At 33.6% G+C, this 18,204-nt stretch overlaps 1 protein-coding gene across 5 annotated transcripts in view; it reads right to left on the bottom strand.

Annotated features, from left to right (window-relative positions):
* RPS6KA6 (ribosomal protein S6 kinase A6) overlaps window positions 1-18,204 on the bottom strand; it is a 122,072-nt gene that overhangs the window by 89,581 nt on the left and 14,287 nt on the right. For 4 of the 5 annotated variants that reach the window (XR_013992906.1, XM_081041874.1, XM_081041873.1 and 1 more), the window contains 2 exons: window positions 11,909-11,968; window positions 2,819-2,935 (listed from right to left, as the gene is read on the bottom strand). The exons of the other annotated variant lie outside the window; for it this stretch is intronic. Coding sequence is in view for 3 of the 4 variants with exons in the window: in XM_081041874.1 (XP_080898000.1) it covers window positions 2,819-2,935; window positions 11,909-11,968 (177 nt within the window). In the remaining variant the exon portion in view is untranslated. The remainder of the gene's footprint in view (window positions 1-2,818; window positions 2,936-11,908; window positions 11,969-18,204) is intronic. 5 annotated transcript variants of the gene reach the window in all.

The raw sequence follows: 18,204 nt of genomic DNA, 5'->3' as shown, positions 1-18,204 counted from the left end.
ATGGTTCTCGACTTTTTCTGTCTTATTTTACTTAGCAATAATAATCTCAATATCCATCCAAGTTGTCGCAAATGGCAGTATTTCATCTTTTCTTATGGCAAAGTAGTATGCCATTGTGTATATATACCACACGTTTAATTTCAAAAATTCATTTTTAAGTCCTATAGTTAAAGGCTTTGCTTTAATATCATATAAGCCAAGAAAAATTTATAATCTAAGAATGTTATAATGTATGCTTTGTGTAAATATGACTTTGCATGTGAAATACGAGGAAGGCTAGTCTGACAATTTTAAACATGTTTTCATGTTTTATTTGATTGTGTTTTAAAACAATTTAAGTTGTTTTGTATACTACATTTCAATACATACATTAATGATAATTAATAATATACTTGTTTTGTTTAGTACAGAATTGTATATTCATCTTTCGTGATGATAATGCATGCTTCTTTATTGTACAATTTTACAACTGGTTTTAGGTAGGGCTTTTCCCCTATTAAATAAACTATAAAGATATTTAATGTTTCAAGGATCTATATAGGCTAAAATTCAATTTCTTGCATTTTAACAATGAACTTTTGCAGAAAATCTTAAATAAGGCTGCAGCCCAAAGTTTCTTGGAATTGTTCCTACACTTATCTGATTCACAGCCTTGTCCAAATTCCTGAATTGGTTCAGCATATAACAAGTCACACCCACACAATGCCTACACAAATGATGCAATACTGATAAGCAAGTATGTTCACATCCTTAGAAGAAAAAAATATAACCTATCTCCTTAATATTTCTTTGGTTGATAAATTGCATAAAGATCACTATTCTGTATTTGGGTATTAGGAATTTGTAGAAGGCTTCTATGATCTCCTTGTTAAACCAAAGTTCCTGCACAGACAAAGCTCAGTGTTCTCTGAATTTAATGACTATGTTGACAACTTGTCAGTGTGTTGCTATTTAATGTGAAGATGTTATTGAGGACATTTCATTATGTTATATACTGTATTCTCTCTATGAAGCCCCATGAGAAAAATTTCTCTGGTCTGTTTGATCTGTTTATATCTTAAAGATACTGTCAATAATCATAAAATTAAATATATCAGCTTCTTTATAATGGCTGCTGGAAATGTTAAATCTTCCACTTTGTCCCACTTCTAGAAGACTTACAGGCCGTTACACCATGCATTTGTGAAAAACAGTATTCCTGGCTTCACCTAATCTTCCCTGCTCTAATTTTTCTGTTTCCATCATGTTCTCCACTTATTTTAATTTAGTATTCATCTATGAAAGCCTTAAATGCTTTCTGGAACAAAGCTGGATACAAATACACATATGAATAGATACATCAAATGTCAAAACAATTACTTTTAATGGCTTCAACTGCTTGCCTGGTGAGGTTTTATTCAAGTTGATATTTAAGCACTTATACATATGGGATATGAAAGAACTGCATCTCTGTTCTTTGAAAATCAACATCAGAAAAATATAATGTAAAATAGTTAAAAGGATCCTGTATTTTTAAAAACATAAAAATAAAGGTTACTTTACAGTTCAGTTCTGCAAACAACACACACGCACACAATCTACTAAAAGCTCCTTCTTAGTTTTACTCTCCCCAACACAACTACTCAAGTCCTATTCTCCTTGTCTTCATATATCTCTTATACCAATTCACTGCTAAACTATAATCCACCTTAGTTTGCCAATTTTGTGTCCTGGAAATGTTTCTCTATGTTTATATGTTATACCTATACCACATAGATATTGGGCTACTTTAAGACAATTAATGTCTATTTTATATTCACCAATAATGCTTTTACAACAGTTGAGCACACAGTGGGTGTCTTTTTTTCTTCTATGATTTTTATCAGGAAAGGGTTTACTGCTATTCTAGAATTTGTGTTTAATGTAAAATAATTAGGTTTCTCAATTTAACAACGTATTTCAAAATATGTTAAAAATCAATAAAATAATCTATATTCCTTTTAAAATGTTTCACAGCATAAGTAATCACTGCTCAACTGCTTTACTTTTCCCTTTTGAAATTATGTTTCAGTCACCCAGAAATTAGTAGTTTCTCCTTATCTTTCTTCTCTTAAACTGTTGTTGTTGCTGTGTTCCTAAAGGCTGTTATTGTGTATATACAATAATTTTCATGTCTTAGATGTTAGGTGTACAAAAGTCAGGAACCAAACTTACACACTTCTCCAAAAATCATATGCTTAAGCACTTAATAAACAATTTTAATAATGAGTGCCAGAGTTAATCTTTTTCAATTTTGCTTTCTCCCTTGAAATTTAAGCTCCATGAAAAGGAGTTTCACATAATCCATGTATCACTCAGTATCTACCCTTGCTGTATTTTACACACATACTGCTTTAACAGATTATAGATGAATTCATACACTTATACATGAATTGATACATACATTCTGACTTCTGTGATAGAGCTAAGGAATATAGATGGAATCACCAGGAGATAGCAGTCTGTGATTGGGCTAGCATGAAAACAGAAACAGGAACACCTTTTCCTATGAAAATCGAGAATCAAGCTACCTTGATTTAGGCAGCTAATAAACAGCATGCTATATTTTGTCCTAGAGAAGTGAGCCCAGGGATTGGAAAACCTTGATTATTATGAAGAAGTATAAAGAAATGGGACTAAAAGTACAACAGAAATAAAAGGAGTAAAAATAGAAAGTTAACTTTGTATCCTTTGACAAGCCTAGAAATGGCACACTTATCAAATTTCTATGTGCACACTTTTTTTTTTTTTTGCTAAATGTTTAGAAGAGAAACAAATGTGGAAAAGAAGCATTAATTACCTTTCCAAAAGATCCCTGACCAAGAACCTTGAGCAACTCAAACTGTGTAGGATCTGCTTTCTCATATCCTTCCTTAACGTGATGAATAATAGGGATTTCTTTAACAACTCCTCCATCCTGTAAAAAAGAAATCCAAAGAATACTCATATCCAGTTGCAGCGTCTATAATAAGCTTAAAGGCAGAAATTATGCCAGAAATAATTTAATACCCAACTCGTACAATCTAGCACAGAGTTTTACGGGCTACTAGTATTCCCATTTCCCTGTTTTCTAATACATAGAGACACAGCACCATCACTATCCCTATTATATAATATCATGTAAATAAAAGCATATAACATCTATGCTTCAGCCTTCCTTTCCAACTAGGTAGAAGAAAACCATCAACAATTAAAGAGTCTTAAGACCCTCACTGGAGTCTGACTTATGAGGTAGATACAGAGAAAGTTAAGATAGACAAAACTTTGTAAATTGTAGGGTATGGCAAAAATGTGAACCTCAAGATTTCTTTGAAATAGTGTACTTTACTACACCCTTTTAAGTAGTCAATGATATGTAAGTATGTAAATGTCCAACTAGCCACATTATTGGAAGAAAAACTGGCATTGACAAACAAAATCTGCAGAGCCCAAACAAAATGTATCCAGGCCACAACTCTACTTTTATTAAAACTTTGTGTAAAAGTTATATGTCAGATTTCCTAACACTTGGATGAGGCAGAAAGGAAGCCACCCAGGGAGTGTTTCTGCTCCTTGATGCAGGACTCTACTCAGCTGCGAAGACTAGTCAAGTGAGCTGTAATCCTAGTCCTTAGAGAAGCACAGTAGCTAGGATGAAAAAAAAAAAAACCTCAGATACATTGCCAAGGGCTGGGATATATTATCCAACCTTCTGACTATATAGAGGAGAAAACGGAGACCTACAGAGTTTAAGCTCACAAGACTAGTTTATCACAATGCCTAGAAGTCTTGGTGGCTTTCCATTATACCATATTAATTGTAGGCTGGATGGCAAGAATGTTCTCAATAAATTCACTCTGGACCAATCAATGGTGGGTATGGCCAAAGTGAGCAAGAACACAGTCCCAAGTAAGCTAGGCTTCATGGCAGCTAAAGTAACTTCCATGTTATACATAGGTAGTAAGATATTCACTCTCGCAATAGGGGCATCTATAGGGTTGAGAAATTTCAGCTTTAAGTATTAGAAACCACTAATCAGTCAGAAATGAAGAATCAGCTCTGAAAGTATGTCTGTGGATGTTTCTTATACATCAAAATAACATTTCACTGGAACCTTTTAAGTAGCTATGAGTGAGTTTCCCCTTTTGAAGGGCTTTTTTAAAAGTCAAGAACCTTTTGTTAATGCAAATACATATGCTTTATAGCTGACACTTTGGGATTAAAGTATGGCCTATCTGTATGCACCTTTGCAATAGAATGTATGTATACCAAATCAACATACGATTGCACACGCTTATTACTCTTACAGGCAACAGAGTTTTCATCACATATTGTGAATGTGTAAAGGTAGACCCTATATCTTCTATTTGAGATTTAAACCTGATGTAATTCAATTTTACAGTGGTTTGTCTTTGGCCTTTCGGAAGTTTTTTCCCCTTTCTGTGCTTCCCTCCCCGCCAACCAAACCTTGATGACTCTGTTTGCTGTGCATTTACTATGCATACCAATGTCAATGGTTCTGTTTACTTCGGACCAGTGCCGGGCAACTTGGGAGGGGTTTTTGTTTTGCATCTGTATGGGACTTACTCCAGACCCAGGGGCAGACCAGCCTCTAGGAAGCGTTTTATCCTGGAATTGCCTGGCCAACTTCTCCTTTTCTTAGTTCTGCCCCTCCTTGTGTGTGTAGAAGACCTTTTGGCAATGTTAAGAGGGGGAAAGGCAGTCTTTGTGAGAGGGAGTCCACTGTCTTCCCTTAATGCTGGCATTTTGGAATAAAACTGCTTTTCACTCCACCAACCTAGTCTCTCGCGCTTTGGCTTTCGTGAGGCGAGCAGCCGGATCTTTTGCACGGTAACAAATGTAGTACTTAGTCTTCAAAGTATGGAATATAACAAAAATACATTTATTGGAAGTTTTCTCTAGAGGAAAGAACACTGCTGAGAATCAATCGACTATTAATTTTGCTCCTAGCTCTGCCATGCATAAGCTAAGCAGCCTTGGCCAAATCAGAAATCACTACAGTGTTCTCACATGACAAGCAAGTTATGTTAGATGGGTCTTTAAGGTTCCCTCCAAGTCTGTGATTCTATATTAAACACAATACAGTATTTTTACGTTGAAGAAGGCACTTTAATTTCTGATGTGCTTAAGATCATCATTATAAACAGGTCATTAGCACATCAGTTTTTTTCTAAATTTTCACAACTAGTAAACAACTGTATTCTAGCTAATTTCATTGAACTTAAGCAAAGTCTTCCAAATGAAAATGTCTGCCCAATGCCTTTTCTTTTCCTAAAGGCCACATATGCCTATCCTTTAAAAACGCAGTCTTTCCATTATCAGCAGCATTGCCCTAAGTCTCCAACATTAAAATGCTACACTAGATTAAAATTACTACTTTTCTCAATAGATAGGCACTACACAATATTGTTACAATGTGTCCTAACAACTTATTACATTGTCTTTCCTACTAACACTGTGAGTTTCCTGAATGCAGGTATCACATATCTCTCTGCATTAATACAATGCTTAGCACAATACTTGTTTGATCTTTTGGGTACAGACAGCCAAAGAAATCCACCCAATTTCACAAAAAGGGAATGAAGAAAACTTACTTTTAAAAATATATAGATTTCAAGGGTAAAATTAACCAATAAGAAACCTTCCAAATTTTTTTTAATATATAAAGGAAATAGGAAAACAGAAGATTCATTCTGGATAATGGAATTATGCCAATTTTGAATAGAACTGACTTTGTGATGGCAATAGTTCTAAATTTAATAAAATAAGCCTTTTCCTTAGAGTGTGAGGAATATAAATAAATATTTTTCCAGATTATTCATGGTCAGTATTGTTATTGCACTGTGCTATATATTCAACACAAATGAAGGGCATAATGACCCCAGAATCTATTAAAAAAAAAGGCTGATATTAACTGACAAGCCATCTGTCTTTTCTAATAAAAACACGTTCTTAGGCAAACAACTACTACTCATTGTATTACTAAATTAAGGCTAGTTTGCCTTTATGTAGACAGTTAACAATGCCCTAGCTGCAAATAAAAATCACTTGTGGAATATATATTTATTTAATACATGTGTCTGGGTCCCACCTTCAGAGATTATAGTTCAGTAGAACTAGAGGGGTGCTCAGTCATGTATACGAGTATGTTAAAACTTCCCCAGATGATTCTAATACATTGTCAGGATTGAAAAACACTATTTAGATGCTTCTAACATATATGTAGTTATATGGCATATATAGATACGTACATAAATATACACACGTTTGCTTATTACAAAAATGTTTTATCATGTGTATGCCACTAGCTCTTTTTCACTTTCCAAGTATATGATACCCTCCTGTATAATCACTTCCAATACTGATCTTTCTAATTTCATCTGTTTCCCACCACATTCTTGTCTATTGCCTAAAATTCCCCAGACTTCCCAAGGGTATATTTATTTATGATTACTATTAAAATGTTTTTTTTTTTGTCATCTGCAACCATCCTTCCTTCCTCTACCTCGATTTCTTCTGGTTCTGCATCATTCCAAAAACTTGACAGTGGCAGCAATATAGCCCAAAATAAGGTAGTAATGTACTTAACAGTGATCCATTTGGTTTTTTTCCCTAAGAGTAAATCATCTTCAAAAGTTTCCCTATCCTGGTATAATAAAGTTGTGATATATCACCTTATCTTCCCCTATATATTCTTTAATCTTTAATTATCTACTCACTCAACAAATCAACAACATTCATAATACACATGTTATATATCCGACACTGCTACACAGTGGGGATACAAAGATAAAATGTGAACTTGAAGATAGCAAATTTTGTCAGAAATATCATATCCCTTAATGACACAAAAATACACAATATGTTATAGGCTGAATTGCATTCCCTTAAAATTCATAAACTGAAGTTCTAACCCCCAGTACCACACAATGTGGCTGTATTTGGAGATAGGGTAATAAAGGTGAAATGAAGTCATTAGGGTGGGCCCTAATCCAGTATGACTGGTGTTCCTGTAAGAAGAGGAAATTAACACACAGACACACACAGAGGAAAAAACATGTGAAGGCATAGGGAGAAGACAGCCATCTATAAGGAAAGGAGAGAAGCCACAGAAGAAACTAAATCTTGATCTTAGACATAGACTCCAGAATTGTGAGAAATCTGTTGCTTAAGTCACCTAGTCTGTAGTAATTTGTTATGGCAGCCCTAGAAAATTTATACACAGTACCTAATTGATCTGTGTAAAGAAAATTGCTACTGTGAAATTAAGATTTAATAACTTTGAAATAGGGACTTTTCTTTCCAACATCAAATAACAAATCTGAGGAAAGGATGATTACGAGGTTTTTTTTTTAAACGTTGTATTAACTGTTGATAAACAGAAAAACTATACAGGCTCAACCACAACCAAAATAGTATGTTCTAACTTCTATTTGTGATCATCTTTTTTTTAAAAAAAGATTTTATTGGGGAAGGGGAACAGTGTGTATTTCCAAGACTTTATTGGGGAACAGTATGTTTTTCCCAGGAACCATCAGCTCCAAATCAAGTTATTGTCCTTCAATCTTAGTTGTGGAGGGCACAGCTCAGTTCCAAGTCCAGTTGCTGGTTTCAATCTTTAGTTGCAGGGGGTGCAGCCCACCATCCCATGCTAGAGTCAAATCGGCAGCCTCATTGTTAAGAGCTCACGCATGCTGTAACAAAGTGAGCCATTTGGCCGCCCACCGGGAGCTCACTGGCAGCTTAGTTCAAATTGTTGTCTTCAATCTACTTGTGGAAGGCGCAGCTCACTGGCCCATGTGGAAATTGAACCCGCAACACTGTTTCTCAGAACTCCCACTCTAACCAACTGAGCCATCCAGCCGCTCCATGATCATCTTTTTTAATTTAGGGGGCCAACAATGCTGTAACACTGGAAAAACCAATAAAGTACAAAACAAACTGCCAAATACACTATTGCTCTATTCATTTGGCAACTGATTTGATTAGGAAAATAAAATCACCTGTTAATCAGAAAGAGAAAGAGCTGATGACAATCTATTAGGAAACAATACTATATAACTACTACAACAGTTTCATAGAACTGTTGAATTAAGCATAGCTACCTTCAGAAAACAGGTCAAAACAAAAGAAGCGGGATTTTTAAAGCCTATTTTTGTTTTGTTTTTATGTAATAATGTAACATCCATCTGTTCAAACATTTGCTTTATTCGTGGGTAGTTAGGTCAGTTTGATCACCCTTTGATTCCAAGAAGCATTTAGTGGATTTGTTAAAGCTAATGTGTGGAGACCTGGAAAAGCAACTTGATGTAGCCTTCTCATGCAATGAATAATCCAGGGCCATTGTAAACCAAGCGAAGCATCAGCATCTTTTAAAGAAGGCTAACATTAATAACAATATAAATGTCAAAACTGTATCAATTTACATGATGACTGAAAATTTTAAAAGGGTAAGAAATAAGTTCCCACTTAGGGGTGGTTTATTCTACTTACCAGGGACAGCTCTTTAGTTCCTTCATATATAAAAAGTGAATAAAACCTGCCCTATCCATTACAGATCTGTTATGAGTCAACTGAGAATTTTGAAAACCACAAAACATCTATAAAAATAGAAGCTACTGAACTTATTTATATTGTATCTTTGCAGTACAGCATATTCCACCTTATAGTGGCTGTCCATCATTTTCTAGTTGAACAATAATTGATTATCCAAGTGTTTTGCATATCTGTGGTAGAAAGGTTCCAAAAAAAATTTTTTTTAAGGGTAAATGAATGAAACGCAGAGGCAAGCACCAACTTTACAAGGGAAGAAAAATAATGAAGTACAGCAAAGCTAAATGTGCATCGGAATGGAAAGACATACAGAGGAAGGAAAAATCCACGATACAGGAAGTACGCCCTTCAGCTTAAAATCCTACTTATGACTACACATGTGTTTAAGTAAAAATGCACTTGCGAAAGTATTTTTAAAAGACTCTTATGAGAGACTTATGTCAAGAATGGTTTCTAAAAATAGAAACTTAGGGCTTAAAAATATCAGGAAATCAGTTTTCTAATGTACATTTTCACTAAATATAACATTTACATTTCTGGGTAATAAAAACATAAATTAATTTAGTAACTTAACATATTGCTGATCTTGTGCTAATGGAATCACCAAAAAATCTAATTGTTAAGTGAATCTTCCTTTGAAATCCTAAAATATTGGTAGCATTAAAAATACGTATTTTATTTCAGGAAATAACAACCATTCCATACAAAGTTTAAAAATAAATTGACCATAAACTAACAAAAAGAAGACATCTATGTTTGTTTTGACAACATAAAAAAAAATAACTCATATCAGTCATCTACTATAGAAGAACTGGACATTGTTGGGACAAATAGGAGACCAGGTGGTGCAATTATGATATCAGATTTTTTTTATCAATGACCTGTTACTTAACACTTTTCAAATGTGAAGGCTATCTTGAGAAATGGAACAATACCTCTTAACAAATCTAGACATAATAAAATTATACTAACTATAATTCAGCTTTGATAAATTGTATGCTAGATATAAGTGTATGTAGTTTGGGAAGCAATGTATGTATGTATGTATGTATGTATGTAGCTTGTTTCAACTACCAAAGCTACAATAATTGAGATGGAGTGAATTGGTTGTCTAATTCAGTCAATTGCAAAACAGTATTAGGCCACATAGATACCTGAAGTTAAAGAACACTGTCTCTACAATCCTCCATTATTGGAAAGAAAAAAAAAGACAACCAGTTTACACAGCTGTCAGCATCACATTTGAATAAGCAACTACAACCTCCCCCCAAAAAATCCTATATATGAAACCATTAATCAAAGGGATGATAAATTTATATGGCTAGTGTTTCTTATCACCCATATCATTTAATTGACACAAGTACTTGAACCATCACAAAGTAAAAGCACATTATTTTAAATCCAGATAACTGAGGCCACAAACTAAATCAAATTCTTGGAATTGACTCTAGGCCCTTTATTCCTCAAAACTTCAGACTCCACTTTTTGGCAACTCAATATGACTGTCTAACATAATCATACTAGCATCTAGCATTGTATATTTTTACTGTCTATTAAAACTGTACTTCTTGACTCATGTTTTATTAAAATTTGGAAGAAAAATATTTGATAATTACCCCTATGTATATGTCTATGTGTTTATATTGGCTACACATATATACATATACACAAATATACATGCTTTTTTTCTTCCTCCTGTGATGTGAGGCATGGTATTTCCTTGTTAATTTATTAATACTGAAATAAACCCTTCCCCACTGCCTTTTGTATTTCCTTATACTCTTAACTTTCATAAACTATCAACATAAATATTACTATGCCTTTTAGTCCATACGATCTATAGTTCTAGATGATTTTGATAGTTTATATTTAATTATACTCAAAATTAACATGTTATTAATATTCAGTATAATAGCTAAAATGACATTTTATCTCTCATCTTGTTACTCGGAACTGAGATTATCATTACATCATCACTACCTGCAGAAACAGTTGATTTTTTTACATAGAATATCTCAAAGGAGAGTCTTGGACAAACCCAACTTAAATCTCTGCTTGTTCCTATATGAGAAAAAAAATCCACTTATGAACCAGTTTCGGGGTGGGGGGGGGAGACATGAAAGTTGATTTTATCCACAACTAAATAAGAAAAGGATGGTGCGTCCTTATTTCCCACTTCTTTGAGTCTGCACAGTACACAGTTGACTTAACAGGAGGGCCACTGGGTCATAAGTCTTGATTCTGCTACTTGTTAGTTTTATGACCTAGCATAAATCACAACCTCTCCAGGTCTCAATAGACTAATCTATACAATGAAGGTATTATAAATACTATTTCTGAAGTTCCTTCCAGCTTACAAAAATCTGTAATTCTATGACAATATCGACAGACATGATAATCATAAAATAACAACATAAATGGAGATTTCTACCTTAGTCAGACTCTCTCTAAAATCTTAAGAACACTCTTCTGTAAAACTAGATCTTATAAAATGACAGACTAGTATATAGGCCTTGCATAGAATGACCTGATAGCTACGCAGCCTTTAAAATTAGTTAGAAACTGCTGAAATAATTTAGATATAATCCATTTTGAAAGCCAGGAAATAGATTTTAAATGACCTCAGCTTATCCTTGTAGTTAAATATTTCCATATTACATCTCCTTTCTACTTTAAAGTTGAAGACAATCTTATTTAGTTTATTTTTTTTTACTTTTCTGTGCATTTCTCTCATTTAAGTATAGTTGGTTACAATATTATATTAATTTTAGGTGTACAACATAGTCAACATTTATATACGTACCTTACAATGTGATCACCTCACTGAATCTAATCATCTGTCACTGTGCAAATTTATCACAATACTACTGACTACATTCTCCTATACTCCCCCACCCGCCTCCCTTCTGCCAACCATCAGTTTGATCTGTTTCCATGAGTCAGTTTTTGTTTTGTTTTGTCTGTTCATTTCTTTTGTTTTTTAGAGTCCACAATAAGTGAAAGTTTAATTCAGAGGATTCTGTATTTAAGTAACCTAGTTATTCATATACTAGCAAGTAAAAATTTCATCCATTATACTTGGGTGTAAAATAGGTGAATTTTATAGCATGTAAATTATACCTCAATAAAGTTGTTTTAAAAATTCATGTATAAGAATTTCTGACAGAAAAATCTGTCTTATATTTTGAACTGCTGTTGTTTTATTAATAATTGGATTCACTTATTACTAACATGCCTGAATAAATTTCTTTAAATGGCAGAAGATTTTCTCCTTTCCCACTATTTTCTTTACTTATATTCCAAAAATGTAGCTTAATAAGTTAACACAAGTACTTACTTGGCAAGAACCTGTTTCACCCTCTTCCATTGGCTCATCATCCATTCTAAGATCATTTACCTGCAAAATATTGTTCAAAAACTGAAGTTCAAGAGTACTAGACAAGGGTAGTAACAAAGAAAAATATAACCCTAGGCATTTCCCTTCACAATCTAATAAGATCCACACTTACTGAAACACAAAAGGACAAAGGACACATAGAAGGTACTAAGGAAGGGAACATTATTAATAGAGTTTCCAGATTGTCCTTGAGAATCCTTGAATTTCAGAGTTGTATGTTTCATTTCATATTGTTTAGAGCTATGCTATGACGAATTAACATATGTTAAACATATGACCTGTGTACTTTCATTAAGACTGTCTCCAACCAAATATTTATGGTAAAAAATGGTAAAAGATTTTACCACGGTAAAAGATGGTAAAAAATGCCACAGAAGAAATCTATTGTTGCATTCAAAGCAAGTTATTCAAAGCCAGTTAAGATGGGAAGTGTTATCTAATTGCACTGTTGTGAATTCCTTTCCTTTCATTCTGTTCAATTAAATTTTTACTTACTCTATAGAAGAATAAACTGTAGGAGAAAAACATAAGTGGCCATGGAAAAAAAATTATTTCAATATACAAGGCTCAGTAGGTAATAACACTCTTCACGTACTACTTCAGAAAAAGAGTAAGTGTAGGAGAACTTATATAAGGGTCTGCAAGCTATGGCCCATGGGCCAAATCTGGCCCCATGTCTGTTCTTGCAAATAAAATTTTACTGGTACACAAACACATCTATTTGTTTCCATGTTACCTATGGCTGCTTTCTCACTGCAACAGCAGAGTTGAGCAGTTCGGAGATACTGTGCTTGCAAAGACTAGAATATAAACTATTTGATCCTTTACAGAAAATTTGCCAACTACTGATCTAAGATGTTTGAAAATTAAGCAACAACAATTGGTATAGCAAAAATAAATTTTACCACTGCCTATTTGTGAGTCCACAGAAAAGAAAAAACCAAAAGAAGTAAATTAAACAGAGCTTCTGGTGACAGCCAAGATGAAATAAACCTATCCTGATTATAAACTAAAACCTTTGAACAAAATACAAAAAAGGAACTGAGTACTCTGAAAATTGAACAACAAGCAGTTTAGGGAGGGAGATAAAAAAATTGGAAGAATAACCAGTATTCTGGTGAGTTTCCTGAGTTTGTTTTCCACCTTTATCTCCTGACTTTGACCCAAAGAGAGACTGAGTTATGGAACTCCATAGTGGGCATAAACATAATTTCCAAGAGGAAGCCCACTTTCTGGACAGAAGAACAGGAAAAGATGCATGTTTAGCAGGTGAGCATGAAAAAATCTGAAGTTTTCTTTTCCCCCATTTTTTCTTGACTCCCAGGCCAGTTCCAAGGCAAGCCCCAATCAAGAGAAAACCTTTACTTCACTAGTCAGGAAAAGAGGCCTGTATGATAAGAAAGTGTGGGGTAATTCGTGTGTTGTTGTTGTTGTTTTTTTCTTTTTTTTTTCACTCTCTCCTTCACTTCACTCCAAGGACAGCCCCAATAGCCCAATAGTACAGAACTGTGTGACAACATGAAAGGCTAAAACTCTGTGACACTCTCATTTCTGATCAGAGGAACCAGGATAAAGGGCTCATGGGAACTGGAGTCCATAAACGAAATCATGGGTAGGATAGAATGGGAGAAGGAGATCCTTTAATTCTGTGTATGAACAGACTCAAGTCCTGATCTCAACAACAAATTGTAACAACCAACTGTTGAACAGAACCAAAGAAGCCTAACAAAGAAAACTGTTAGGCTTCTGAAAACTGAACTGCAATATTAGCCAGCACTCATGTCCCAACAACAAAACAGTCCACAAACCACTATTAAGACAGAATCCTGATAATTGAAATTTTATGACAAACTGACTGAGGATTATCCATAGAAAAAGGCAATATCGCTTTCCTCTGTTATCTTAGTTACTGGTTACTTCCTATTAATACCATCTTATGACTAATTTATCATAAAGCTGTGGGTCTGAAGGAACTAGAAATAAAACTAATGTAAATGAGTCAAAGAGATAACTGTATCCTAAAAATCATTTCAGTGCACAAAAATGGCCTACAAAAACAGAACATTCCATTATTCCCATCTCATTTACATTCAACAAGATACCAGGTTTTCAATATAAGAGTATTCATTCTTGTAGAGGACATCAATATTCACTAAAATTTAGGTCACTTTCTCTTGTATGAAAACAAAAATATTTTCAGAATTCTCTGGGACATCAAAACTTTATTTCAAAAATAAAATTTGTAATTTGAAAAGACAAGCAGACAGGGCTGTTATCCCCCAGTTAAGTGCCAAATAGGGAAGAAACAATTTCCAACAGAAAATTCTAGGAAGCTTATGAACAATTATAAAGGTAGTAATAATTAACTCAGATACTGCAAAATCCAAGTGAATAGACACTCCTAGTGAAGAATTCTTTAAAACTACTTTCCTTTTCTCAGAAAATAATTAAGTAGATCACTTTTGAAGATTCTGGACAAATAGAAACACTAAACTGAGTTGCTGTACTGGTACTCACCTAATCTCATAAAATTACACGGGCCAGCCTCATTCTTTTTCCTTAGGATTGCTTTGGCTATTCGGGGTCTTTTGTGATTCCATACAAATCTGATGAGTTTTTGTTCTATTTCTTTAAAAAATGCCATTGGGATTTTGATGGGGATTAAATTAAATCTGTATATTGTTTTGGCAGATAATCTTGGACAAAGGAGCCGAAAACATACAATGGAGAAAAGAAAGTCTCTTCAAGAAACGGTGCTGGGAAAATTGGAAAGCCACATGCAAAAAAACAAAAGCAGAATGCTATTTGTCACCATATACCAAAATTAACTCAAAACGGATCAAAGGCCTAAATATAAGACCTGAAACAATAAATTGCACAATAGAAAGCATAGGTAATAAACTTATGGACCTTGGGTTCAGAGAGGATTTTATGAATCTGACCTCAAAGGCAAGGGAAGTAAATGCAAAGATAAACTAAAGGGACTACATCAAACTAAAAAGCTTCTGTAAAGCAAAAGAAAAAAAGTAACAAAACACCATCAACAAGACAAAGAGGCATCCAACTGAATCGGAATAAGAGGCTAATATCCAACATACATAAAAAAAACTTACATATAACTCAACAACAAAAAAAAATCCAATTAAAAAATGGGCAGAGGACTTGAATAGATACTTCTCGCAAGAAGACATACAAACAGCCAACAAATATATGAAAAAATGTTCAACTTCACTAGCTATTAGGGAAATGCAAATTGAGCCATAATGAGATACCACTTCACATCTGTTAGAATGGCTATCATCAACAAGAAATAAGTATTGGAGAGGCTGTGTAGAAAAAGGAACCCTCATCCACTGCTAGTTGGAATGTACATTAGTACAGCCACAATGGAAAACAATATGGAGGTTCCTCAAAAAATTAAGAATGGAATTACCATATGACCCAACAATCCCTCTTCTAGGTATCTACCAAAAAAATTTGAAAACATTCATCCGTAAAAATATACCGTGTTTCCCCGAAAATAAGACCTAGCCAGACAATCAGCTCTAATGCATCTTTTGGAGCAAAAATTAATATAAGACCCAGTATTTTATATTATAATATATTAATTATATTTTATTAATTATATTATATTATATTATATTATATTATATTATATTATATTATATTATATTATATTATATTATATTATATTATATTATAAAGACCTGGTCTTATATTATGGTAAAATAAGACCAGATCTTATATTAATTTTTGCTCCAAAAGACGCATTAGAGCTGATGGTCTGGCTAGGTCTTATTTTCAGGGAAACATGGTATATTATATTATATTATATTATACTATATCACATCACATCACATCACACCCGGTCTCATAGTAAAATAAGTCAGGCAGAAAAAGTCTTATAGTGAAATAAGACCAGGCAGTGAAATAAGTCAGTGCTAAGTGAAATAAGTCAGGCAGAAAAAGTCATATAGTAAAATAAGACCAGGTCTTATATTAATTTTTGCTCCAAAAGACAGTAAAGCTGATTGTCTAGGTCTCATTTTTGGGGGAAACACGGTATGTACCACTTTGATCATTGCAGCATTATTTATGGTGGTCAAGACACGGGAAAAACGAAAGTGTCCTTTCATAGAGGATTAAATAAAGATACAGTATATATACACAATGAAATAATACTCTGCCATAAGAAGCGATGAAATACTGCCATTTACGACAACATGTATGGATCTTGAGATTATCATGCTAAGTGAAATAAGTCAGGCAGAGAAAGTCAAGAACCATGTGACTTCCCTCATATGCGGGATATAAAACTGAAAGCAACAAAGGAACAAGACAAAGAAACAAAAACTCATAGACACAGACAACAGTTTAGTGGTTAAGAGGATAATGGGGGAGGGAGATAAATTAAGAGGTTAAAGGGGGTCAAATATATGGTTATGGAAGGAGAACTGACTCTGGGTGGTGAGCACAAAATGCAATATATAAATGATGTATTATACAAATGTACACTTGAAACCTATATAATTTTACTAACCAATGTCACCCCAATAAATTTCATAAAAATGTTAAGAAACCCAAAAAACAACAACTTAATTTTACTAAAAAAAAAAAATAGGTATGGCCATTTCCCCAGTAGACTTTTTATCTTTTTAATTTTTAAACTGAACTCTATAGTCAACATAATGCTTATGGAAAATTTGATAGCACCTGCAATAGTTATTTAAAATGACTTGTTTTGATATTTTCTGGCTTTTCAAAAAACTTTTATTAAATTTACTGGGGCGACACTGCAACTCTGCAAACCACATTGTGAAGCCATTTGTCTAAACTGGGGCCCATGGCCTAAGAGTTTTAACATTTTTAAAAGGGTTGTTCAAAAAAGAATATGTGACAGGTTACATGCAGCAAACAAACTAAAATATTCATCTCTTTACAGAAACAAAAATTGGTGTAGTACACACAGAATATTGCTTTACCCAGAATATATTATTTCCTAACACTCAACTTGTAATTAATTCCAACTTACTTTTACTCTTACATCCCTTGCATCCTTCTAAAGAAAAAAAAAAAAAGCCAGCAAAGTAGATTCTTATTTTTCATGCTTTGAAACCAAGAACTTTATTAACAGAAACTTGTGAAGTACACCTCCATGAAGGCAGGAAAAAGAAGAGTATATTAGATTTTAGAAGCTGTTAATCCTAATAAGTGAATAATGCTAAGAATATTTAGTTCACTTTTTGGAACTGACATAATTCAACCAAATTACAATATTTCACTTGTGTCATACTAATGGTTAAGGGATTTAATATAAAGAAAGTCAACTATACCGTTTTTAAAAAATAGAGAATGTAATATAAAAACTGAAATAATGATGATGACACTTCTGTTTCAAAAGAGATAACTCTAAAGTTACAAAATTTATTCAATTAGGATGAGTCTTCAAAACAATATCGTAATTCAAAATCACTCTCTAACTTCAGAGATGCTGTTATTTTTAGAGAAATAGCCATGGTCCTCTTAATAATCGCTCTGCAACATAGAGCCTGACAGTTTCAATAAAAGGACTGAAGTCAGTTCTATGTTATCCAGCCAGGCCCATGTTTATTAGGAACTGCTTACATGCATCTGTTAAAATGGGTCACGTAAGCTATTATTCATCTTGCTATCCAAGTTCTGCACAATGTCATTATGAAAATAAGGAGAATAAGCCTAATTTCAAAATTTACTACTACAGCTACAATAGTCATTTATGTTCTTTACCATATTTTAGCATACACCTCAGCAAGCTGGAGGTAGAATATACAAAATCAAACATCACTGAGTTGAGAACTATCATTAGTAACTCAAAAGGCAACTTGTTAACCTCTAGAAACCTCATTATTTCAACATTGATGCAGTGAGTCCAAAAGAACTAAGAGGCCCGAATTCAAAGGCAATTAGTAAAAATAAGTTTTCTTTCTCATGTAGTAAAAATGATTGTAGAATAACACTAAATAAAAGAGGGACATAATAAATCTCTCCAACTACCATAACTGAATGCCAGCAGGGGAGGTATATAAGGCAGGAATGAAGTACAAATTGAATTGCCATACATACTGAGGTTCCACTCTTGACAGCTGATTTGAATAGGAGGCAACCTATTAATATTCTTTAAAAACCGTTAATATTTAAAGAGCAAAGAAGTGTAAAGGAGTTAATGAATCTGGGGGTGACTGGATGGCTCAGTTGGT

This window comes from Rhinolophus hipposideros (assembly GCF_964194185.1).
Source record: "Rhinolophus hipposideros genome assembly, chromosome: X".
NCBI lineage: Eukaryota > Metazoa > Chordata > Mammalia > Chiroptera > Rhinolophidae > Rhinolophus > Rhinolophus hipposideros.
Note: the sequence above shows the minus strand (reverse complement) of the source record. Positions and strands in the feature narration are given on the sequence as shown.